This window comes from Macrosteles quadrilineatus, unplaced genomic scaffold (genome assembly GCF_028750875.1).
Source record: "Macrosteles quadrilineatus isolate MER2022 unplaced genomic scaffold, UCM_ALF_1.0 Scaffold_1__1_contigs__length_201487025, whole genome shotgun sequence".
Taxonomy (NCBI): domain Eukaryota; kingdom Metazoa; phylum Arthropoda; class Insecta; order Hemiptera; family Cicadellidae; genus Macrosteles; species Macrosteles quadrilineatus.
Genome location: NW_026542594.1, coordinates 72,685,259 through 72,713,116, shown reverse-complemented (window position 1 = coordinate 72,713,116; position 27,858 = coordinate 72,685,259). Strand labels below are relative to the sequence as shown.

General features: G+C 35.7%; 1 protein-coding gene across 1 annotated transcript in view; it reads right to left on the bottom strand.

Annotated features, from left to right (window-relative positions):
• Positions 1–27,858, bottom strand: part of LOC128983577 (cadherin-86C-like) — a 297,541-nt gene that overhangs the window by 74,770 nt on the left and 194,913 nt on the right. Inside the window, exon 11 of the mRNA XM_054402910.1 lies at positions 8,282–8,487. Coding sequence (XP_054258885.1) covers positions 8,282–8,487 — 206 coding nt within the window. The remainder of the gene's footprint in view (positions 1–8,281; positions 8,488–27,858) is intronic.

The window sequence follows — 27,858 nt, the reverse complement described above, 5'->3', positions numbered from 1 at the left end:
ATTAATATAATAATAATAATAGGTTAAATACCTTGTTTACATCCTCAATCCAAGTCGTCTTTTATAATGACTATAGTTTCAGGGCCAACAGCCCCATTGTCAAATTTTCTGTCTTGTTAATTACTGTTGATAGCATTGGTCACCGTTGAAGTTCACATATACACATACACTGACACACAAAACATGTATATTTACACGTAACATTGAGAATTTATACTTTTGGCCGCCGGCCTAAACAAAAGTGATTATAACGTTGTGCGGACCGGTACACTGACTGACTGATTCATGTTAGCCAATACCCTGGAGACGTTGACCTTGGCCTTGGGGGAGGGGGGTGATCAGCTGTTTGTCACTATTTCTATTGTTCAATGAATCGATGCGATCAAACAGAATGTTGGAATTGAAAGTTAGTTTTTCGTTTAACACATCGTCCGGCGATTTTTTGAAAGCTTTATAAATTTCATAGCTTTCTAGGACGTTCATCACAGAGGGCCTTTATTGCATTTATGTAAAATTTCTAATCCTCCATTGGAACCTTTTATGGAATGGTTTTCTTTTTGCAGGTGTTCAGCAATCTTAGAACGCTGTGAATGCAATTTAGGTTTTGGGAGATGTTCATTAAACCTTTTTCTAAAGGAACCCAGTTTGCCCTATGTATACTTGGGCAATCATTGCAGTTTATTTTATAAACACCCGTGTATTTTATGATCAGTTGCCGTGGGTTTCATGTAAATTTTGTATTCAAAGCTGTTATTGTCTTTTAATAAGGTCAAATCTAAGAAATTAATAGAATCGTTCTGTTCGATCTCAAATGTGAATTTGAGGTTATGGGAAATACTGTTGAGATAATTGTTGAATAAATTAAGTTGTCATGCATTACCGTTGAATAGTACAATTGTGTCGTCCACATACAGTACCTTTTGTAGAACAATATCTTGTTGGCAAATTTGTTGTTATGAGAAAATATATGTTCATTTTCAAAATATGGTTCAAATATACCTCGGAAAGAATGCTTGATAAGGGTGAACCCATGGCCAAGCCGTCATTCTGTAGAAAGTATTTATCATCAAAAGTGAAGTAATTCTGTTCTAGGACCGTCTTAAGAAGGGTTATTACTTCATTTATGGCTTCAGGGCTAAGTTCTGAAATATTTAACAAATTATTCATGGTTATGTCGAGGGTTTCTGGAGTCGGGACATTAGTATATAAATTAATAATGTCGAACGAAGCAACTGTGTGTCTGGTTTCCACTTTCATGTTTCTTGTAAAATCTATTAATGCTAGACTGTTTTTGAGGCTGTAGTTGTTGTTAAATCTTATGTGAGTGCGGAGTAATTTATCCAAAACTTTAGCTAACTTGTAAGAAGGTGCTGATGTAAAATTAACTAGGGGTTTAATGGGCATACTGTCTTTGTGGATTTTTGGCAGTCCTCTTAGTACCGGTGCTCGTGGCTTAATAATTTTAAGGTGGTTGGTTTTTTGCCATCGAAGATGTGTTTGGTCCTGTTTAGAGTTGTTTTTAATATAGTCTTGAATTTGTCAGTTGGATCAGAATTAATTTCTTGGATGGTTTTTTTTATTTAAAAAATCAAAAACCTTCTCTTTGTAATTACTTAGTTTCAAAATAACTATTGACTGACCTTTGTCTGCTTTAGTGATGATGCATTGGTTACTAATTAATTTTTCTTTTTTTCACCCTGCCATGCAAAACCTCAAGCAAGATAGAACGTCATTTGACCACGAATCGGCGTGTTAATATTGGTAACAACTTGGACGACACGGGTGTTTATAAAATAAACTGCAATGATTGCCCAAGTATACATAGGGCAAACTGGTCGTTCCTTTAGAAAAAGGTTTAATGAACATCTCCCAAAACCTAAATTGCATTCACAGCGTTCTAAGATTGCTGAACACCTGCAAAAAGAAAACCATTCCATAAAAAGTTCCAATGGAGGATTAGAAATGTTACATAAATGCAATAAAGGCCCTGTGATGAACGTCCTAGAAAGCTATGAAATTTATAAAGCTTTCAAAAAATCGCCAAACAATGCGTTAAACGAAAAACTAACTTTCAATTCCAACATTCTGTTCGATCGCATCGATTCATTGAACAATAGAAATAGTGACAAACAGCTGATCACCCCCCTCCCCCAAGGCCAAGGTCAACGTCTCCAGGGTATCGGCTAACATGAATCAGTCAGTCAGTGTACCGGTCCGCACAACGTTATAATCACTTTTGTTTAGGCCGGCCAAAAGTATAAATTCTCAATGTTACGTGTAAATGTTCATTTTGGTGAGTCGGTGGCATATGGTGAGTTCAGTTGGTAGCGTCACGGACTTCGGGACCAAGGCAGCGATGTCGTGGGTTCGGATCTTGGTCACTGCCACTAAAATTTATCAGTACAGTTCACCTTTGTACTGTACCGGCTCACCCCTTGCTTTGCTGGATACGTTCCACGCTCAGATCTGTAGTCTATGTGGACGGGCAAATGCAAGGTTAAAAAGAGGTCGCCAACCTCTTAAAAATATATATATATATATATATATAAATGTTTTGTGTGTCAGTGTATGTGTATATGTGAACTTCAATGGTGACCAATGCTAACAACAGTAATTAACAAGACAGAAAATTTGACAATGGGGCTGTTGGCCCCGAAACTATAGTTATAACATTATATAAATAACCTATTATTATTATTATTAAATCCAGGAGGCAAACATGGATAAATTAATATAATCAGTTTTACTGACATTGGTGGAGCGTGATTTTTTTTGTTGACATTAGGGTTTTGAAGATTTAATTTATCTGCTAAACAGGGTTTCTGTTCAAACAGAGGTGGCTTACTTTCATTATTAAACATCTCTTTAAAAGGTGTAGGAAGACTCAGAGCCCACAGTTTAATGCTTCTAAACATAATGAATTGAATTTCTTTAAAAGATGTTGAGATCTTGTGGTCAAAATACGATCAATTTCAAGTGAAATTATGTTAATATCTCTTGTAGTGTCAGGAAAATAAACTATCATAGTGTCATATAGTTTTTTCAATTGTTTTCCATGGGTTTTGGTAGAATCTTTGTGAGATTTTAATACTAATTGAATTAGTTCAAAGCTGGTTTTCATAGCATGAATATTTACATCTTGTTGGACTACAGGAGGGAGAGCTCCCATTGGGAGTTTTGGTTGAAGTCCTTTAGGTGTCAATCCATATGACAGACATGCTGCCAGAAATAATATTTTACAATTTAGATAAGCAATTTTTCTACCATGCATCTTAAATTCTTTGAGAAATTCATATTTTGAAGTCTTGTTCATGTTACCAACCTCAAGTTGGTCCAACTTTTCCTTTAGTTTTTCCTGTAAACTTTAAGGTACTCTCTGTGATTGTCAAATTTGTGGGATAGCACCCTCCTTAAGCTGGAATATGATGAGTGCCTGGAAACTGTCCCAATCCTTCAAAAGCTGTCTGGTAGCCGGTTAAAACATCGTCCTTATCCTTAAAATTCAAACATATCGATGACACTCTCTTAATGAGTCCTAAAATTGGCAGTTCATGTTCGACATTCACTACAGCAAAATTCACATCTGCAGTTACACCTATAATTGTTTTACATTTTAATATCACAGACCTAGTGGTTTGATTTTGAATTTTTCATCTCCCCAGGCTGAGAGTACATAAGAACTACGTTTTACGTGTGTAATGTTCATTTTCCGCACATAACTAGCAGGTAAAATACTGATCTCTGCATCTGTATCTAGTTTAAATTTAACCTGTGTACCACCAACAGTCAAGTTTTCCATCCACGATTTTTCACTTTGACAGTGTCTTCAGAATTTCAAGTACACAGTTTAACAAGTTCATTGCCTATGACTGAAGAGAACAAGAAATTATTCCAGCGTTACACTGAAGAGGACCAAGAAACTGCTATTTAGAAGAGATACTGCAAAGAAGTTTGGCCAGAAAGGAAGCAATACACCCCTGATAGTACGCCACTATTGGAACCAAAGACATATGGTATCTGAAGAAGATGGTTTATTGTTTTTAAATCACAAACTGATTGTGCTACGACAGCTACGACAGGACATACTTCACCGAATCCATATCGCGCATGGAGAAATTGAAAAGTGCAAAGCTAGGGCTCGTCAGATACTTTATTGGCCACGAATGGCTACTGACATTGAAAGTTTTGTGGCTCGTTGCAGGATGTGTGAAAGGTTTTCCAGGAATAATGCAAAGGAAACCCTTATGCCGTATCCTATACCTACTAGGCCATGGGAGCGTATCGGATGTGACATATTTTCATATGGAGGAAATGTGTACTTAGTCATGATGGATGCTTACTCAAACTGGTTGGAGCTGGTTAAAATGCCATGTAAATCAGCAACACCTGTATAATATCAGCATGCAAAGACATCTTCAGTAGATTTGGCCCCCCTGATATAATGGTAGTGGATAATGTCCCTTACAACAGTGTCCAAATGAGGGAATTTGCCCATGAATGGAATTTTGAAATTGTGACACGCAGTCCAGGCTATGCACAATCTAAATGGGCTTGCTGAAAGGGCAGTTGGAATGGCCAAAGACTTGATTAGGATAATACAGTATGACAATAAGGATTTGAAAATGGCTTTATTGGAGCTTAGGAACATGCCCGTTAAGCATCTGGGATATTCTTCAGCTCAGCTGATGTTTCAACGCAGGTGTAAGACAACGATCCCTGTTACCGAGGAACTGCTGAAACCAACGCTGAATGATGGAGTACAAGACAGGTTAAAAACAAGACAACAGCTGCAGAAAAAATATTATGATTGGTCAGCCAAAGACTTAAGGGTTGTAAGAAATAACGAAATAGTTGTCTTCAGAAATGAAGGACGGTGGGAGCAGGGAAAGATTGTTAATCAAGGACCAACTCCAAGAAGTTACTGGGTAGAAGGTGATAACGGGGCTACATTAAGAAGAAATCGCCGCCATCTGAAACCATCACTCACTCAACTCAACAGAACAATTCCCAGTCAGTTCCAAGGCAAGACGAGCCAGTATAACTAAGACCTCGTAGAGAAATCAAGCTACCATCAAGATTTCAGAATACAATATAATGGTCTAAAAAGAAGGGAGAAGTTTGGTTGGTTATTATTGGTTATTGTTTTTAGTTAATTCTTTCAAATTAGTTTGCTGTTTTTTTTTAAGGGAAAAGATGTATTATAATGTTATATTCACATATTACCATATGATAATTGAGGTAAAATATATCAGTGATGTTTATGTTTTAGTCTGGAGTTTAATTGTAAATAAACTTCTGAACTTTATGTTAAAGCTTATAATTTTATTTATATTTTCTATCTAATTCGCTTAGCTATCTATATAATTAATACGCTACATGAAACTTTGTCGGTTGAACTCCTCTGCCATTTCTTAACCGATTTCATCCATTGACGTCTCATTGGAAAGAGCGTGTTGCGTAGATTTGCAAACTGGCCTTACATTTTTTTAAAGTCCCTTGGGTTCTGCCCCAGTGGCTTTGAAAGTTCCCATGTTATCCTTATGAAGAACATAATTGTTTACATTTTGATCAGCTGTATAATTTAATTGCTGTTATTTATTTTTCAATTCAATGAAACGCATTGAGTACATTTGTTTACTATTTGAGTTTGTGTAAACATAACCCCCAAGACGGATCGTGTTATTTTGGTTTTATCTTAAATTTGTGTATTTATGGTTGTTTTGTGTCGCTATGACAGATCGTGTTAGCATGATTCTAACTTAAATTTGTGCATTTATCGTTGTTTTCTGTACCTATAATTTGTTTATTTGTTGTTTTTTTCTTTTAAATGCCTCCGACGTGACGAAAACGAAACATAGACAGGAGGCGTAATCGTGATAACGACCGCAGCTACAGATCAGTGGCGCGTATTAGGCTTAACTCATCACAGTCAGCAGTCAGCACCTAACCCTGGACAATCGCAACTATTAGGTTACAAATGCGCCCTAACACCACCCCAAAACGACTTTTTGTTCTCAATTGGGGTCGCCAGAATTTTATCCCCCTGGAATTTTACCCCCTGGGCAAAACTGACGTCACTATGACGTAGTAACCTGAGTGGGCAAAAGTTTGTTCGCGGCTGGAATTTTACCCCCGCGGATTTGGAAGTCTAATGAAAATAGCCAGAGCGTGGTTAATTAGATTAGCGATAAATACCGGAATTTTACCCCCTGTCCATATAACTAGCGTTTAGACAACTGATGATGTACGGGCCAGATTTTTACCCCCGGAATTTTATCCCCGGACCGTTACCCCCGGATTTTTACCCCCCGGAATTTTACCCCCCGGAATTTTACCCCCTGGCCGATTTTACAAATTGAATGATTGATTTTCTTATTTCTGTTTTTAATTAATTGTAAACATTTCATTATTTAGTAGTGTATCTTTATTTATTCATTTTGTAATCTCAACTAAGTAAGCAGAATTCACTGTTTAATTTTGATGTTCGGGATTTGCGTTTGGGGCCAACTGTTGGTTAATAAGTATGTAAAATAAACTGAGTAGCTCATTTAAATAATAATTAGGTGAACTTTCTTTTCAAAGAAAAAATAAGGCATATTTTGTTATTGTTACAATACAAACGGAAAACATTGTTTTACCACGGTTGTATAATAAATGGTTAAAGAAATCTTTGAATCAATTATCATTCTGATGTTTGTTTATACGTCATATTAATCAACAGTTGGCTTCAAAGATCGAATCCTGATACTCGAATCTCAAAATTAAAATCAAAAACCTGTTCGATTAGTTGATGTTACAAATAAATTAAGATAGGCTACTTAATAATAAAATGTTTACTATTAAATTAAAACAGAATGAAGATAATTAATCATTATCACTAATTTCTATATCTGGTCAGGGGGTAAAAATCCGGGGGTAAAAATCCGGGGATAAAATTCTGGGGGGTAAAATTCCGCTACCCCTTCAATTGGCCCTCTATCAATGACCTGTGTTGCTTGTACAGCGAGGCATTTAGAGAAGGAGGAAACCGGCCGGAATGCTTTAGGTTTATCAATAACGGAGATAAACATGGTCTGAGTTACACACCGGTAATCTTTGAGTTGACTCTTTTAAACTCATTGTAAATATGACTGTTTTGAAATAACTCCTGTAATACATTGCAATTGCTCGAATTCGAGCAACATGTACGCTAGTTTCCAATAATCAATGACAAAATCACAGAGTATATAAACTAAACTCATAGATCTATAGAATATTTTTATTCAACCAGCTGCTAGTTATAACAAATTATATTGCACTAAAACAAACTAAATATTTAAAGATTGTTAAAAAATAAATTAGAACATCTAGTATTTTACTATGTATATTTAAATAAACTCTCATCCTCTTACCGAATAAATGAACGCATCAATGATTATAGCATTACACATAGTATAAATAATTAAATTCTACGTATAACATTTCATTTTCATCCAAATGCTGAATTTGTTTCGAAAACGCTGAATGTTTACAGCTATTACGTTAAGCAAATGGTATTATACCAAAAGCTAGAGTAGAATGTTAGCGTCGGCTGCTAGTCTTTTTAAAATTTAAAACTTAATTTCTAAAAAACTGAAACTCTAAACTAAAATGATGGCTTCGACATTCCCTAGTTCTCAAAATTATCTTTCTTTCAACACAAAAATCATGAAAATCCATCAAGTGATTGATTCAGAATCGTGAAATAAAAAAACCCTGTCATGTTTTAATATATAAGATTACTTGCATTCTCTTTTACTCATTGCATTACTCCCTTGAAATGTAAAGAGCTCATAATCTCTCTATTCAACAGATAAAGAAGAATAAGTTGACATTGGTTACATCAATGGTCAATTTATTTTCATCATATGGATTTTCTTTTTGCCCACACCATTCCCAAACCCAGTTAGGGCACTTTCTATAAAGAGTTATTTTATCCTTTTTTTATTTAAATTATTAAGGAAAAAATTTTCAAATACCACATACAACATAATAGAATAACATTTAAAGCTAGGCCTAGGCATGCGTGTTACGTGTTTTAAAATGTTTTTAATGTATGTAAATTATTTGTGGACTTTGACGACCTTCGGAAGAAGTGATAATGTCCTTGGAAAACCTGAAGATGGCTCCGTTATGAGCCGAAACTAGTTGTTTCACAACCACTTGGGATTGTCGACATTACAGGTATTCAAACCACTTTAATAGAATAAGACTATAACATAACCATCCTCAATCTTTAGACATGAAACCAGTTATTACCTACCTGACTACACCTCCCATAGATGTGTCCACGTCTGTCGCCATCACTGTGGTAACTTTGTGTCCCCCCGTCACATTTTCAGCCATGCTCACTATGTACTGAGGCTGCGCAAACACTGGAGCATTGTCATTCACATCCAGCACATACACTGTTACGTTCACTGAGGAAAATACAGCCTTGTTGCTCGGAGCCACTTCTTGAGCCACTATCTGCAATATTTTACGATTGTTACCAACGATTATAATTATTACCATTAAATCTATGCTTTTTTTTAAATATCTGTTTGTTGAGAAGGCACATTCTTAATTCAAACAGAGGCCCTCCCTAAAGCTGTGTAAGTTTTATTTTTTCCTTCGTCACGTCGGTCATCATAACGTACTTCTGTGCAAATGAATAACCCTCTAGCATAATTTTGATGAATTGGTCGCTGGGTTTCTGTTAAATCTGGAATTGCATGACATGCGGATGTCAGTTGTCTCAGCCTTATCTAACTGGTCTTAGCTAACTTAACACACTCAACCTTATCATCACGTCGGTCATCATACTGTACTTTTGTGCAAATGAATAACCCTCTAGCATAATTTTGATAAATTGGTCGCTGGGTTACTGTTAAATCTGGAATTGCATGACATGCGGATGTCAGTTGTCTCAGCCTTATCAATTACATAAATTTTTCAATATAATCTCTCTTCGTAGCAGAATCTACTGCTGCCAGTGTCTATCAGCTACACGGTTTTGTCTACCTAAACTAGCACCATTGTCATTTGGTGGAATTCGTTCATTGTTTTGGTTGATCGTTGCATTTAAGTCGATTAATTCCTCTAAATTCCTCCTCGACATACGGTCACGTCGGTCATTCGCGGTCGTATTATACCCAGGCCCAAATTGTCGGTGCATTTCTTCGCCAGGGAAAATAATTCAATTAACGATAATATACCTCTGTTTGACAAAAAACCGAATACTTCACGACGACGGAAAACGATTAACAATGAATCACAGAACAATACACAATGACAATAACAATAATAATAGAATTTCTTATAAATAAACTGATGTGTCCATTCCAAATGTACTGGCTTATATTATATTTGTTAATTTACATATGTTCTGTTCAGTTGTTATTGTTTATATGATGATTCAGTTACATTATAGAATTGTGATTAAATAAAGAAAACTTGAGTTACTGCATTAAAATGTTACATTACTAAAATATCTATCAATGGCGACGAGAATAATGGAAGATTTAGAAAAAATAGCAGAAGATGTAAATAAAGTTAAAAAATTGAAATCATTGCGAAGAACAGTCAAGTTTCAGCTTGGAAATGTAAAGAAGTATGTGGACAAAGGATCATTTTCTATCAATGAAATCCAAACTAGACTTGAATTGTTAGCTGAGATTAAATCAAAGTATGACCTAATTTAAGACAAGATCGACTTCTATACAGAAGAAGAAGATTTAGAAAACGAGCTAACTTACAGGGAAAGTATTGAAAACATGTTGATTGATACAAAAGCAAGATTAATGGATGCCCAATTACTTCATATGCCAAGTATTCAACATAGCTCTATTCCCAATCAAAATAGTTGCACCACTGAAAATCTACAAGCTAATACACCGATTCCAGTTCTTCCTACTTCAAATTTGAGCTTTACTCCTTACGATGAAAGGGAAAACTTTTCTAATTTTGCCAGAAGACTGGAGGTTTTTATGACTTTAAAAGGTATAAATGATCCTAAGTTAAAAACTTTTACACTTTTACATGCCTTGACACCTCTTCTACATCAGAAACTATACGACCTATGTACACCAGACAATCCTATAAATAAAGAGTATGGGGAGCTTGTGACCTTGCTTGACAACTTTCTAGATCCTAAAAAAAGTATTTTGGCTTTACAACACACATTTATTAGTCGAATACAGGAAGAAGGAGAATCTATTTCAAACTTTTCTACAGAACTAAAAAGGTTGTCAACTAATTGTAAATTCAATTGCGAAGCTTGTGGAAAATCTGTATTAGACATGCTTTTACGACTACAACTCATACGTGGACTTAATCACAAAGACATTAAAACTCAGCTTTTACAGAAATGTGACCACTACACACTACTACGATGGAACTTTAAAAATTTGAAAGTACTTTGATATGTCAAAAGAGTGGAAACGTAGACATAAATCAAGTAAAGTTTAAAGCTAGAAATAATATTACATCCAATGAACAAATTCACAGACCTAGAACAAAATCATACAACACAGGATCTTATACAAGTACTGGTAATAAATTTCGTGTAACAGATTTTGAGTCACTAAAAGGAAAATGCTACCGATGTGGGAATATATACCATAAAGCAAATGTTTGTCCAATGATTGATGAAACCTGTAACACCTGTGGAAAGATCGGACACATTTCAAGAGTATGCCTTAGTAAACATAAAAACAGTAAAGGGCAAGTTCATTACACTGAAAATAATGACATTTCTGAAGACAATATCCATGAAATTAATTTACTGTCTGACAAAAAGAGAGATGACAAATTTCACATTGATATAAAATTGGAAGGTAAAACTAAAAACGTTACTTTTGAGTTGGATACTGGAGCATCACTTACATCGATTTCTTATGAAGACTACAAAAGACTAATTCCTTCCAAACGACTTTACAAGACTGGTGTAGAGCTGCGCACCTACACAGGGGAGATCATAAAACCTAAGGGGGTAACATACGTAAAATGTGACTATAAGGGACAGTGTTTCATGGGAAAAATCTTTGTCATTAATCAACATGTCGATAGGATTTTTGGGCGTGAATGGATGAGAGAAATAAAACTAGAATGGGGAGAAATAAAATCTATACACATGAATGAAACAAGGAAGCCGGAGCTGGATTCATTACTTGCAAAATATGAAGGTTTATTTGACAAAAACATAGGGTGTATTCCAAACTTTGAAGCAAAACTTAACTTGAAGGACAACTCAAGACCTATATACATAAGGGCCAGACAGGTTCCATATGCCATAAGGACAAAAGTTGAAAATGAACTCAGCCGTCTGGAAACCCAAAAGATTATCACCAAGGTAGACAACTCGGAATGGGGAACGCCTATTGTACCTGTCATAAAACCCAATGGTGACATTCGTATCTGCGCTGATTTTAAAGTTACTTTGAACAAAGTCGTGAAAGACGAGAAATACCCAATTCCGAGGATTGAAGACATTTTTTCTACAATGAGTGGAGGCAAATACTTCTGTTCTCTTGATATAAGCAATGCTTATTTACATATGAAAATGGATGAAGAGAGTAGCAAAATGCAAACACTAAGTACTCATAAAGGGTTGTTCAAAGTAAATAGACTGATGTTTGGGGTTAAGGTTGCTCCTTCCCTGTGGCAAAAATTCATGGATTCCTTACTACAAGGTATGGATGGCGTACAATGTTTTTTAGACGACATTTTAGTCCAGGGGTCAACTTACGAAGAAACTCTTCTGAGATTAGAGAAGGTATTAGAAGTTCTACAGAAGCACAACTTACATTTGAATGGAGACAAATGTAAGTTTTTTGAAAAAAGTATCAAATACCTCGGGCACATTATTGATGAAAAAGGTCTACACAAAAGTCCTGAGAAAACTGTAGCGATTCAAAATGCTAGAAGACCTACAAATGTAAGTGAATTGAAGACATTTTTAGACTTGGCCACGTACTACAGCAAATTTATACAAAACTACTCAACTAAAGTATATCCTTTGACAAGATTACTTACAAAAAATGCTAAGTTCATCTGGAGCTCTGATTGTGAAAATAGCTTTCAAAAAGTCAAAGAAGAAATAACAAGTGAACAAATTTTAACTCATTTTGACCCCAATCTGACGGTTACTCTTGCAACAGATGCATCACCTATAGGACTCGGAGCAGTTCTTTCTCACAGACTAGAAAATGGTACAGAAAAACCTATTGCATTTGCATCACGCACTCTGACAAAAAGTGAAGTAAAATACAGTCAGATTGATAAAGAAGCTGCAGCTATTTATTTTGGACTAAAGAAATTCTTCCCATACATATATGGACGAAAGTTTGTCTTGATAACCGATCATAAACCCCTTGTGTCCATATTCGATCCTCAAAAGACATTACCTACTATGGCAGCAACTAGAATCTTCAATTACGCTCATTTTCTTTCAGGGTTTGACTATACAGTTGAATTTAGAGGAACAGAAAAACACGGCAATGCAGACTTTTTGTCCAGATTTCCACATGAAAAGTCGCTACCAAACTCAATTGATGATTATTCTGTCTTTCAAATCAACCAATTAGAAACACTCCCAGTTACAAAACAACAGATTGCAGATGAATCACTGAAGGAAGAACACCTTAAAACCATCATTCAACATTTAGAAGAAGGAAAGAGCCTTGAGAATCTTGGATACAATGATTATGAATTTACATTACAAGACGGATGTTTATTTAAAGGTAATAGAGTTGTCGTTCCAAAAAATTTGAAATCAAAAGTACTTACAGAAATTCATTTTGGTCACTTGGGAATAGTTAAAATGAAGGCTTTAGCGAGAAGCTACTGCTATTGGCAAGGCATCGATCATGATATTGAACATCTGGCTAAGACTTGTAAACAATGTTGTTTAAAACAAAACAAACCACCTCAAACGACTCCTCATCCATGGCAAACCCCTGATGGTCCCTGGCAAAGAATACATATAGATTTTGCTGGGCCTTGTTTTGGAAAAAATTATTTTTTTATTGTTGTTGACGCTTACACAAGATGGGTCGAAGTATTTCAAACAAAAAATACTTCTTCTGACTGGTGTGTCACAAAATTAAGACGATTGTTTTCTACATTTGGAATTCCACTTACTTTAGTGTCAGATAATGGCAGACAATTTTGTGGACATACTTTTGAAACATTTTTGAAAAACTACGGTGTGTTACACAAGACAAGTGCTCCATTCCACCCTTCTTCCAACGGTCAAGCGGAGAGATTTGTCCAAACTATAAAGAAAGGTCTACAAGCCATGAAAGATGAAGGAGGGGATATGGAAATTAAGTTACAGAGATTCTTGATGCAAACGAGACAATCAAGAAACTCCACTGGATCAAATTCTTACTTCCTAATGTTTCAGAGAAATGTGAGAACGAGACTAGATTTGATGATAACAAATAACACACCTTCAAACAGTGACTTTAAATGTGCAAAGGGAATAAGAGACTTTAAAAAGGGTTCTACAAAATGGTTTAGAAAGAAATTGCAAAATTTTATGTTTTCAGGGTGAAAAATTAGAAAAACCCATTTTTACCCCATAAAATCCCCCATAAACCCCTGTTCCCATAGTCCGATCATGCTGGTTCGCGAACTCGTTCGAATAAATGTAGGTTTACACGTTTATACCAAATTTCATCAAAATCAGATGATTTTTGCTCGAGTTATCGCGCTAACGGACACATATACAAATAAATAAATATATTACAAGGTATATATAAAATAAATATAAATTATAAAAATGCAAGAAAATAATAAATAAATATATATATATATGAATTTGAACGGATGGTGGCCTCTGGGGACCTCAAAACGAAAAACTAAATCCGTCCCGGGTCCAGGTCTTACCATGAGACCTACGGTAATAGCTTATTCCCTATATGGGAAATTTGCTAACAGAGCTTTGGCAGTGAAAGCTTGGTGTTAAAAAATATTTAAGTGGGCCCTGTAAAATAAATATTATTACCAGAAGTCCTTATGGGACGTCCCTGGTAGCCTACTGTTTGAAGTTCTTCCCGATTGAAATACCTTTAATATGAAGCTTAATAAACAATCTTAATCTACACTGAATTTAATCTGCACACTACCACACTAGTATTCAGTGTTGCACTTAAAAGGTGAATCTTTTGTAGTGACCTATGATTTACTGAATTATACTGTGCCTATTTAAAATCAACAGATTAAAAATCCGCGCCAGGCAATGGACAAGTCATCCAACCATGACGTAACGAGGAAGGATACAAACATCCAAGGACTGGAAAACCGTTGGGAGCCGTGTCGTGTGCAAACGTCTTGTCGTCTCTCGTGGTTCAGTGCTCGCAAAATCAACATCTAAAGTCGCGTTTGTCGCTAGTGTAGGACGATTTTATTAATATCTTCATTCGTAGCTCGGAAATTCACGTTCGGGCAAAAATTGTACGTGCATCAAATGATCGCAATTGTCAAAATTTCGCCGAATTGCAATTGGGGGTGTGTTTTATTAGTATTAAGTCGAGACAGTTGAGATGCCGGATTGATTGTTCGCGTTCGTGATGAAAATTCGTACATGCATCATATCGATAGCAAATGTCAGTTTCTAGCGAATCGGGGGTCGTCGTGACGGTATTTTCGATTGAATCATTAAACGCCAGCTCGAAAAAATAAGAATTAATAAGTCCTACACCAGAAAAAACCGTGTCGTGATATTCCGCTCGGTCAGACAAAAAGTCACAAATCACCACGAGTCAGTTTTGTTCCGTACGTGTGAATTTTCGTCAGAATGAATGTGAATGTGTCGACATGTGTACGTAAGTAAATGTATTGTGTTATTTGTGTTTTAATATTAAAATAGTCATGCCAATCTGCCACATTTTTTCACATGGTCACAATTCAGGATAAAAAATGTTTAATTGAATTTTATCATGTCATACAAAGAGTATAAGTCATAATAGTGATCTTAGTCAAATTGAAAACTATTTATTAAATTGATTTGAAATGGTGTATTAATTTTTAAGAACAATGTTTTTCTGTGATATTATTAATTTTGTGTGCTGTGTAAAGTCAAATTCTATCATCATCTGTCAGTCACGTAAAACTGTTACAACTTTGTTCTTTCTTAAATATTTGGATTTAAATCATTTCTGAAGTATATATAGAGATCTGAGAGTGTTTGATTGTGTATTAAATTCAGTTTTGAACCAGAGCATTGTCCCGGTTGAAGGGTAGGATTCAAGACAGGCTATAAGGATAGGCTTCCATTAACGCCATAAAAGTCATTTTATTAACACCAATTAAACAATCGACTCAGTAGTCGATTTGGCCCAGTTTGCCACTGAGCAATAAGGTGTGTTATACACAGAACTACGAATTGCCCCTTTGCATATTTAAGTCAGCTGGCCAGTTGTTAATATATACACAAATTTGGGAAGCCTGATAGCCTAAAAAATAGATTAAATAAATCAAACCTAGGTTCCCGAGGCTCTGCTATCAACATTTTTAGAAAACAAAAGAAGGTTCAAAATCACAATCAATACTCTCCATTGTTTACATAGAAGTGTCAGTAGAACAAAACTTGAATTATCATTGATATTTGTAATAGCTGTAAATATTTGAGTGAACAATATACAAAGTTTATTTTTTCAACAATTTTATTAATTCTCCTGTGTTGGTCTTTTATCAAGGTAATCGGCTTAACCGAACAATTGCAATAAAATACAATATCAGTCAATTGTCTATCATTACATAAATTATTACATATTAGTTCAATCAGTGTTTGGTATTACCATTTCATTACTACTGAATCATTGCCATATTTAATAGAATTTCAACAAGAGTACGTTTTGCATTCAGAGTATTGGTTCACATTTTATTACATTTTAAGAGGTGTTACATTATAAGATCATTGAAGGTACCGTGACCAACGTGAAATTTTCAAATGGCGGCTCGTGTTGGTCGGTAAAAACGAACTTTTAACACTTGTTTCGCAAAAAACTGATTCTATTTTCCACTCGCGTTGCAATTATATCCCTTCGGGATATAGGCTAAACGATTTTAAGAAAATGAAAATTTATTCGACCAACACCGCGAAATGAATTTAATTTGCACGATACGAAACTTTTCCCGACTAGCTACAAGGAAGGCAAAGGACAGACAGACTCGTTGCTGGCGGCTGGGCCCCTACCCCTTCCACTTGTGTGGTTAGATAGCATTGTGGGTACCTTATTGTCTGATCAGCTGACTATTTGTTGCGTCTGCTACATTAATTCATTGTATTATACGACGAATCGGTACAAGTGCAGTGTTATTTAAAAAAATCTCACTTTAGAGAAAGTTAAGTGGACCAAGGTTCGTAATCAGGGCCGGTTTAACCCATACGCGAACTACGCGGCCGCATATGGCGCCACGAAAAAGTGGCGCCGTGGCGCCAACGGAACATTTTTTTTTACGAGAACAACGTAATTTTGTTTATTTTTGCTCAGAGTTCAAGTATTCAAAGCACCACAATAAATAAGGCATTTATTCTGTTTGTACCAACAGCTCTTGAAAAATTTGTATATTTGTACAGCACTACAACTCAAGGACTCAATGCCATTTGCAGTTTCGATTTGAAGTGAGCTGACGCTCGGCAGTCGGCAGCACCAGCACGGCACCTATGGGTTTCATTTCACGACTCATGCTCGAGATAAGCAAGCACGCAGCGCCACTTGTCACAACGAGAAACTTCCCTTTTCTTTCACTGCTTAGTCCTTTCTGAGCAGAGCATTACGTTGTATTGCACTCTTTTAGTTGTATACGTAGGCCTATACCGTATTGGTATCGTATTGGCTTTGTTTTGATGATTCATGATTGTTGATAAGCGAATGATTACGAGTGCTTTAAGTTTAATTTATAATTAGCACATTAAGTAAGAAGAAAGTATAAACTGAATGAATGAGTAAAACATCTTGCGAGCCAATACTATGAAAACAATGGCAGAAAAAAAGATACCCCCGCCGCAGCAAACCTGCAGACTAAGCGAATTTCCATTTGACTGATTGGATTTACACTGAAATGTCTACTTAAATATAACATTTATTCTTGATTTAAATAGAATTAGTTTAACAAGTACTTAGGTTTGCTGCATCAGGGAGGGTAAAACAGCTTTTTTTTGTAAAATGTGAATAGTTAGTAAGAAATAAAAACATTTTCCAAATTTGATCAAGATATGTTCACAAACAAGCAAACTAGAACAGTTTACTTATTCTCCATAAGAATAACATGGGAATTTTAAATTTACAATTTTTTGGAATTTTCTCCGTAACCATTAGGCGCATAATAACGCTTCAATATACTAAATTATTTGTTTTTTTAAGCTCTACAAAATGGTTTGGAAAGAAATTGCTAAATTTTATGTTTTTTGGGTCAAAAATGGGAAAAACCTATTTTTACCCCATAAAACCCCCCGTAAACCCCCGTTCCCATGGTCCGATCATGCTGGATCGCGAACTCGTTCGAATAAACGTACGTTTACACGTTTGTACCAAATTTCATCAAAATCGGATCATTTTTGCTCGAGTTATCGCGCTGACAGACACATATATATATATATATATATGAATTTGAACGGATGGTGTTTTTGGCCTCTAGGGACCTCAAAACGAAAAAAAAATTCGGTCCCGCATCCAGGCCTTACCATGAGTACTACGGTAATAGCTTATTCCCTATATGGGAAATTCGCTAAAACCGTCTGGCACTTATTATAGAAAGCGTAAGGCAAATTTGGTAGAGGAAGAAAAAAAACCAAATCAGATTTTTGTAGAAATCATCTGGTGGCGAGTCCAGTCAGCCCAAAGAAGTCACGATAGAAGACGGCAATGACGTGGGTATCTATTTATTTATTTTCCAAGGAAAGAATAAAACAAGCGGCTGATCACTAACGGCAAACATTACGTCATTGCCGCCTTCTATCGTGACGTCATGCTTGACGAGCATTACGGCCTGTTTTTTTAGTGTGTCCTTGGTTTTGCTATAGTTTATATGATGAGTAAAAGTGTATAAATGTCACATTTCTGCGAATAATAAACGGTCTTTTAATTGCAAGTTAGTATTCTTCTACCTAAACTTATAAAAAAAATTATTCCCAAAGTTATTGGGAAAAAATTCACAAATACGGTTAAGTTATGTTCATAGGTTTGGGGGGTATTCTAAGGCCAGGTCCAAATTCACCAACATTTTTGGGGTCGTTTCTAATGTCCAAATTCACCAACTTTCTACCTTTAGCAGGTACGATATTTCTCCCGGCGGGCGGGGAAGGAATTCCCTCCGAATAGTTTGCCATCGCCTGCTCCGTCTCGTCTCGGCGAGAGTGTACTGTAACCTAACCTAACCTAACTTAACCTAACCTAACCTAACCAAACCTAACCAAACCTAACCAAACCTAACCTAACCTAACCTAACCTAACCTAACCTAACCTAAAGCTGCCTGAAACAATCACAGCTTAAACAGTACTATTAGGGCTAAGCAGTACACTCTCGCCGAGACGAGACGGAGCAGGCGAGGGCAAACTATTCGGAATTCCTTCCCCGCCCACCGGGAGAAATATCGTACCTGCTCCAAGTAGAAAGTTGGTGAATTTGGACATTAGAAACGACCCCAAAAATGTTGGTGAATTTGGACGTAGCCGGTATTCTAAGTGGCGCTGATTCGGGTGTTCGCTTAACTCTGAAAAATTCCTAGAACCGGCCCTGTTCGTAATAGGCCACTGAAAATCATCTGTCAAGATATATAGGTATTGTTTTGGGTAAGGTTTCTATGTTTGGATATTATTTGACACGATAAGAGCAAAATGAACTTCTTCTGCAGATGAATAATACGTTGGTAAAGATAAATACAAGCTGAATTAATAAATGTCACAATTGTTGGAAATATCGTCTAAAATAACAACTCGTCTGGTAGTGGATCAAAAATCATGTTAATTTAATTGTAAAACAGATAGAATGAAAACCTAGATTTTTGTATACATCTTCCTTCATCAAAATATAACAAACAACTAAACTCTGTTACCAAGGAAACATCATATGTTCTTTTTTAACATAATTATTATGGACATTATAATATGAATAGAGTAATACATCACCTTGAATAGCGTTATTGAGCGAAGGTCACTTTCCCTCACTTTGTAACTTCTTTGTAAGGGCATCAGAATGTAATCGCTTGACCAATTGATATGAAATTTGGCCAACAGCTAAAGAATACTGAACACAATGTTTTGGTAACAAAATATTTGCAAACTTCCTTCTGGATTTTATTTTACGGGTCACACAATTTCGCTTGTTATTTTATACGAATATATTTTAAACGAAATGTCAAATACACATGTCTAATAACTTTTATCAATTCTTATTCTTATTCATAACTAAATAAACGAACTATCAGATAAATTTGTCATTCTTTAGAACTTAAATAATATCGGGCAAACAAACGGTGAATCTGTTGAAAGGGGACACATTGTAGGTTGTTAGCTGCTTTAGCCATTGACAATCTTTAAATAACGCTTCACTCATTTATGCGTCTAAAGTGTAACGGCAGACCACCCTAGTCATTGCTAGGACACAGAATGTCTTACTCATCAGTATCATTGGTACCTGGGATACACAATATCTTGCTTATCTTCATGGAATATATTGTCCTGATTACTATGTCAACAAGCTGATTTCTGGTCTCATCATTTTGAATTGATTGCCTATTGTCAAGGGGATCATTCTCTATATCACTGCTACTCTCTTCAATGTTAAAATATTGTTTATCAGCGTTATTATTTATTTTCTTCAAAATAAAACATGATTCTTTTGGTGGAATGACCTTAACAACCATATTATACAATTGATTAGCTGTATTAGATATAGCCAAAGCAATGGTTTTCCGTTTTGAGAAAACACCCATGACTTACCATTGTTTTTCACAGTCTGGTGAATGCCTTTTTCACCTGCTTTTCTCACAGAGAATAAGTTACAGGCAACTTCAGGACAGTACCAAACATCATCAAAATACCTGTAAGTCCACTGTTTACCATAAAAAACTATAACGTATATTTCTCCTGACCCCAGGGCCTGAATATGAACACCTTGTCGAGCACTGTCCATCTTTTTAGGAGTATCAAATGGTGTGTAAGTGGCGAACCAGTCTCTGTGATTTGTCACATGGTGAGAAGCACCACTGTCAACAAGCCAGTTGTCACATTCACTGAAAAATGACTTATCAATTAGGCCTACCTCTAGATTTGATCGAGTCATCATTGCAGCATTTTGTATCTCACGAGTAGGCCTACATTGATTTGATTTATGTCCTTTTGTGTGACACTTAATACAAATTATACCTGTTCGACAGTTTTTAGATAGATGACCATTTTTGCCACATGAAAAACATATTATCATTCCTAATTTTTGTAAGTCTCCCTTTTTGACATTTTTGGCTCCCATATATTTTGGCTGTTTAGAACTTACTTTTATTTTGGATACCATGCTGGCTACATCCATCTGGTCTCTGTTCTTTAGACGCAACTCAACAAGTTGAGACATTTCTTCTGTAGAATTTCCCATGTCTTCACCTCCCTTGGTGAGTCGTGCCAAGTCACGTATATGTGATCATATTCCTTTGGTAGAGTTTGAAGGAGTCGAGCACACAAATCGTCTTCAATAATAGGCTTGCCGTATATTGTTTATTGGTTTTGAATTTCATCAAATTTTTCCAGATGTCCATTCATTCCAAGGGTAGGTTCCCAAGAAATGTTATGAAACTTATTTCTCAATATATCAATATTTTCAGTTGACTTGACATCCTAAATTTAGACATGTTTCTCCCACACATCTCTTTTGCTGTAGATCAATAGCTTACTCTGAGTAGAGGATTCGTCTTAAGGGATAGAACAATAATATTTTCTGGCTTTTGCATTGTTTTTCGTCCAATTTACCAATTTTTCGTAATAATTTGGTGTACCTGTTGTTGGTTTTCCGAATTCTCCACTAACAATTCCATAAACTCCTTTACATTCTAAGATTCATGACTATTTTCCAAGTTGTAAAATTCTCAGTCCCTCTCAATTTTTCAATCTGTTTTTCATTACTCATCTTTCACTATTCAATTAACTTCTTCTCAATTAATTTAACCACGCTTTGCTACCGTGTTGGAAATATCGTCTAGAATAACAACTCGTCTAGTAGTGGATCAAAAATCAAGTTAATTTTGTAGCGTTAAGGGTCTGACGGTGGGGCAATGTTGGAGATGGACTTTGTGTAATGGCGGTGGATGATGTTGTGATATGGTACTGTGAGACTAATTTAAGCGTGCTGATTCTGCTAACAAATTATTTACGTGAAAGACGTGTTGGGGACCAGAGGACAGAGATCTTTTACCCGGACCGGAAGCTTGCATAGCCAGCTTTGATTTATGCTAATACAACTAATTTACTAAAACTATCCTTCCAACACTTGTGACCTAGAAAATGACTATGAATGAAATGATTGGTTGGTGATCGAAATACTTAAATCAGAAATGACTATGAATTTTTAGACTGCTGCTCGGTGCACTTTGAGACATTTTTTAGAGATAAATTAAATGGTTTTTGTTGCTGAGTAGCGCTAGTAAACATGCACAGCCCTTTTCGTTAGTTTAATAACATTCAAGGGCTCAATATTATAGCTTGGTTTTCACTAAGCTGAATGAATATGTTAGATATTTTAATGTAACATTTAAATGTAAATGTAGTGACTCAATTTTACTTTATTTAATCCTCCCCCTTGAATTTGGTCGGTAACATGTGATTGACATGCCATCTCCATATAGATCCATCATCCATTTTCAGAACATAAATTAATTTACCTTCCTTGCTTTTAACATAACCAAACATGCACTTGTTTTTACTATGTTTGAAGTCATATGCTTGAACTCTCTCCCCTTTTTTAAATTCCCTCACTACCTTTGCACATTTGAAGTCATTGTTCGAAGATGTGTTGTTTGTTATCATTAAATCTAATCTTGTTCTCAGATTTCTTTGAAACATTAGAAAATAAGAGTTTGACCCAGTAGAGTTTCTTGCTTTTCTCAATTGCATTAAGAATCGTTGTAACTTTATGTCCATATCCCCTCCTTCATCTTTCATTGCTAGTAGACCCTTCTTTATCGTTTGGACAAATCTCTCTGCTTGGCCGTTGGACGAAGGATGGAATGGAGCGCTTGTTTTGTGTAACACATCATAGTTTTTCAAAAGTGATTCAAAAGTATGTCCACAAAATTGTCTGCCATTATCAGACACTAAAGTAAGTGGGATTCCGAACGTTGAAAACAATTGTCTTAATTTCTTGACACACCAATCAGAAGAAGTAGCTTTTGTTTGAAATACCTCAACCCTTTTTGTGTAAGCATCAACCACAAAAAAAATTATTGTTTCCAAAACAAGGCCCAGCAAAATCAATATGTATTCTTTGCCACGGACCATCAGGGGTTTGACATGGGTGAGGAGTCGTTTGAGGTGGTTTATTTAGTTTTAGACAACATTGTCTACATGTCTTATCCAGATTTTCAATATCATGATCGATGCCTTGCCAATAGCAGTAGCTTCTTGCTAAAGCCTTCATTTTAACTATTCCCAAATGTCCAAAATGTAGTTCTGCAAGTACTTTTGATTTTAAATGTTGTGGAACAACAACTCTATTACCTTTGAATAAGCATCCATCTTGTAATGTAAACTCATAATCATTGCATCCAAGACTCTCAAGACCTTTTCCTTCTACCAAATATCGAATGATAGTTTTAACCTTCCATTGGGCGCATCACAGAAGTAACCTCCGGGTCACTACTTTTTTCGTTATAAAAACCATAGTATGTGTTCGGCAGGGCTGTGGCCTGATTTACCTCACAAACCTCTTTTGCGGAATCGGTTTTGTATACTCTTACCCCTTTCCCAGTTGTCAGCCGACCTTGGGGAGGGGTTCGCATAACCTATGGAAGTAGCTTCCGTGAGCGTCCTGTGATGCAAAGGGTTTCCCGGAGCCTAGTTCCGTGTGCGCCCTTTTTAATGTGTTTGACCTTATTTAGCAATATTATAAAATGGATGAAGACGAACTAATTGCAACATTGTTGGCTAGTGTTGAAAGGGAAGACAAGGAACAACATTTAGTAGCAAGAGCTAATGATGAGTGAGTTCGGAAACTTTTTTTTCAAGAAAAAGAACTTTGACAAAATGTTGTGTAGTCCTTCTAACAAATGATTTTTTGCATTAGACAATAGGTGTTTTATTTTAAACACCATTAAACTTTTTCTAAAGAGCTTTGACAAAGTAAGTTGTCCTTATGAAAATTATCTTTTTTGATCATTACCATAGGTGTTTTTATGTCATACACTGATGCAATTTTCGTCTAAGAGCTTTGATTGAATGAGTTGTCCTTGTACAAAATTATTATTTTTATTAGACCATGTACATGTTTTTATGTCATACAATATTAAATTTCTTTTTCTAACATAGGCCTACGATAGTGCTGTATTAGTATAATTTTGTATGAACTTGCTGTAGTAAGTGGCTAAGCCTAAAAACGTTTTTAATTCACTTACATTCGTAGGCCTTCTAGCATTTTGAATTGCTACAGTTTTCTCAGGACTTTTGTGTAGGCCTTTTTCATCAATAATGTGTCCGAGGTATTTGATACTTTTTTCAAAAAACTTACATTTGTCTCTATTTAAATGTAAGTTGTGCTTCCTTAAAACATTGAGGACTTTTTCTAATCTCTGAAGAGTTTCCTCGTAAGTTGATCCCTGTACTGAAATATCGTCAAAAAAACATTGCACTCCATCCATACCTTGTAGTAAAAGAATCCATGAATTTTTGCCACAAGGAAGGAGCAACCTTGACCCCAAACATCAGTCTATTTACTACTTTGAACAACCCCTTATGAGTACTTAGAGTTTGCATTTTGCTTCTGTCTTCGTCCATTTGCATATGTAAATAAGCATTTCTTATATCAAGAGAACAAAAGTTTACCTCCACTCATTGTAGAAAAAAATATCTTCAATCCTCGGAATCGGGTACTTCTCATCTTCCATCTGAGTTCAGAGTAACCTTGAAATCAGCGCAGATACGAATGTCACCATTGGGTACACAATAGGTTTTCCCCATTCTGAGTTATCCACCTTGGTGATAATCTTTTGGGTTCCCAGACGGCTGAGTTAATTTTCAACTTTTTTTTATTGAATGTGGAACCTGTCTGGCTTTTATGTCTATAGGGCTTGAGTTGTCCTTCAAGTTTAATTTTGCTTTAAAGTTTGGAATACATCCTATGTTTTTGTCAAACAAATCTTCATATTTCGCAAGTAATGAATCCAACTCCGGTTTCCTTGTTTCCTTTATGTTTATAGATTTTATTTCTCTCATCCATTCTCGTCCAAAAATTTTGTCGACGTTTTGATTAATGACAAACATTTTTCCCATGAAAAATCATGAAAATTTTTCCTTATAATCGCATTGTACATACGTTACTCCCTTAGGTTTTATGATCTCCCCTGTGTAGGTGTGCAGCTCTACACCAGTCTTGTAAAGTCTTTTGGAGGTGAATAATCTTTTGTAATCTTCATAAGAAATTGATGTAAGTGATGCTCCAGTATCCAACTCAAAAGTTACAATTTTACCTTCCACTTTTATATCAATGTGAAATTTGTCATCCTTCTTTTTGTCAGACAGTAAATTTATTTCATGAATGTTTTCTTCAGAAATTTCATTATTTTCAGTGTAATGAACTTGTCTTTTACAGATTTTAGATTTACTAAGGCACTCTTGAAATATATCCGATCTTTCCACAGGTGTAACAGGTTTCATCAATCATTGGACAAACATTCGCTCTATGGTTTACATTCCCACATCGGTAGCATTTCCCTTTCAGTGACTCAAAATCTGTTACACGAAATTTACTATTTGTATAAGATCCTGGGATGTTTAATTTTGGTCTGGATCCGTGAATCTGTCGATTAGACTTTACTTGATTTATGTCTAAGTTTTCACTCTTATGACATATCATGGTACTTTCCTGTTTTGAAAGTTCTATCGTAGTAGCATGTCTAATACAGACTTTCCACAAGCTTCGCAATTAAATTTGCAGTTTGTTGATAGCCTTTTTAGTTCTGTAGCAAAGTTTGAAATTGATTCTCCATCTTCTTGTATTCGACTTATAAATGTGTGTTGTAAAGCCAAAATACTTTTCTTAGGATTTAGGAAGTTGTCAAGTAAGGTTACAAGCTCTTCATACTCTTTATTCATAGGATTGTCATAAGGTGTGATTCATAAGGTGTACATAGGTCGTATAGTTTTTGATGTAGAAGAGGTGTCAAGGCATGTAAAAGTGTAAAAGTCTTCAATTTAGAATCATTGATACCTTTCAAAGTCATAAAGACCTCCAGTCTTCTGGCAAAATTAGAAAAGTTTTCTCTTTCATCATAAGGAGTAAAGCTCAAATTTGAAGTAAGAAGGACTGGATTCGTTGTATCAGTATGTAGATTTGCATTGAAACAATGACTTTGATTAGGAATAGAGTTATGCTGTATACTATGCGTATGAATCATTTGGGCATCCATTAATCTTGTTTTTGTATCAATCATATCATGTATTCAATACTTTCTCTGTAAGTCAACTCTTGTTCTAAATCTTCTTCTTCTGTGTAGAAGTCGATCTTGTCTTGAATTAGGTCATACCTTGATTTAATCTCAGCTAACAAGTCAAGTCTAGTTTTGATGTCATTGATGGAAATTTCCACATACTTCTTTACATTTCCAAGCTGGAACTTGACTGTTCTTCGCAATGATTTCAATTTCTTGACTTTATTTTCATCTTCTGCTATATTTTATATTTCTTCCATTATTCTCGTCGCCATTTGTTAGATATTTTAATAATGTAACATTTAAATGTAGTGACTCAATTTTACTTAATTTAATCACAATTCTATTAGGTATGTAACTAAATCATCATATAAACAATAATAAATAAGAACAGATGTTTATGAACCACTTATAGCTAGTAGTTTTGGAATGTACATATCAGAATACATACTTTAATACTTTAACACTTTAATACTTGTACTTTCTTATGAAATGGTGACCATACAATGTAGGTATTTTAAGCCAAGTATGAATGGAGATGAGTGTAGGATGAGTGGCGCGATCTTGTAGTCTTGTTAGTGACTGAGGCCGACATTCCTTAGACACAGCTGTTAATTAATAGCCCAAACAGCTAATGGCAACTAAGAGACCAACAGTTTATAGTGGAATCCGAACCACATTTTTTCCTTGGTATATACGAATTGGTCTAATTATCAGGATAGTACTGCGGATAGTCGTAGTACTCACCCGTGCGGACGTTAATCCACACTAGGGAGTATCGCATCCACAGTGCATGCCTATTAATATCCACAATTCGTGACCTCCTAGTAGCTACATACATCAAAGTAGTAGATACATCAAATTAACCTCTCTGAAAAGTTTGCAGTAAATTGAAATTTTCCAGATTTATGACTTTACATAAAAAATATTAAAATTTTAATTCAGTTGATGTAAACCACTATTAATTAAAAAAAATATAGACATGGCTCATATGGGCAACGTGCCCTTCTGCACTTGTATTATTTTGTATTAAACTCATAAAAATCAGAATTAATCATGATAGAATAATTTAGGTAAAAGTATTTTTATTTGTATATATCAACTAGAAGTAAACAATAACAATTAACACATGATAATATAAAACTAAATGACAATAGTCAGTAGAGCTGTATAGCCAACCATTACATCTCCCTCTTTAAAGGTTGAGTTTTTTGGGAGGTTTTATAAGCCGTCTTGATCGGGTTGTTATGTTAGCAGAAGACATTCCAGAGGTGTTTGGAGGAACTGTTGAAAAGTTTGGCTCGTCTTCATGATGATCCATCGGACCACTTGTTAATGGTTGACGGTTGCGGTTAACTGTTGAAAAGTTTGTTAAGCACATACCGTTGTCTTCCTCGGATCGATGATCCTTCTGACCATTTGTTGATGCTTGATGGTTGTGGTAACTTTCCTTTTGAATGTTTGGCATTGGTTGTAGGTGAAACCGGTTTCTTCGAACTATTGTTCCTTTGTCCGTCAGTACTTTATAAGATCGTGGTGAGTTTAACTTTTCTACGACTTGTCCTTCACGTTTCAGATCAGATATCCAAACTTTGGTTCCTGGGTTTACATCTGATAAGGGTCGAGCACCATGTCGTCGATCATAATTTCGTTTGTAGTTTTGTCTATAATGATGCTCCTTCTCTCGGAGATGACTGAAGTCTGGCTTTTTCTCCAGATGACATGGTAAGGTAGGCAAATTGTCCCGTAGTCTACGTCCGTATAATAACTGTGCTGGACTGTAACCGTTGGCAAGTGGAGAGTTCCTGTAAGACAACAAAGCTAAATATGGATCTCCTTTGTTCTTCTTTAGAACAGCTTTTGCAATTTTGACAGCTGCTTCGGCTGAGCCATTGCTCTGATGAAACTGAGGACTGCTTGTTTTGCATAAAAAGTTGTACTCTTTGGCAAATTTTCTGAATTCAGCACTAGTGATGCCGAACTGCGTTCCACTGTCTGAGTATAAGACTTCAGGAATACCGTGGCGAGAGAACGTTGACCTGCATTTCTCAATTACTTCAGAGGCAGTGAGCGATTGTAGGGTAGCAATCTCAAAATACCTTGAGAACTGATCTGTTATAACAATGAACCATTTACCATCGAGCTTGAACAAATCCATTGCTGCCTTTTCCCAAGGACGTTTCGGAAACTCGGAAGGAATGAGCGGCTCATTTCGATTTTCT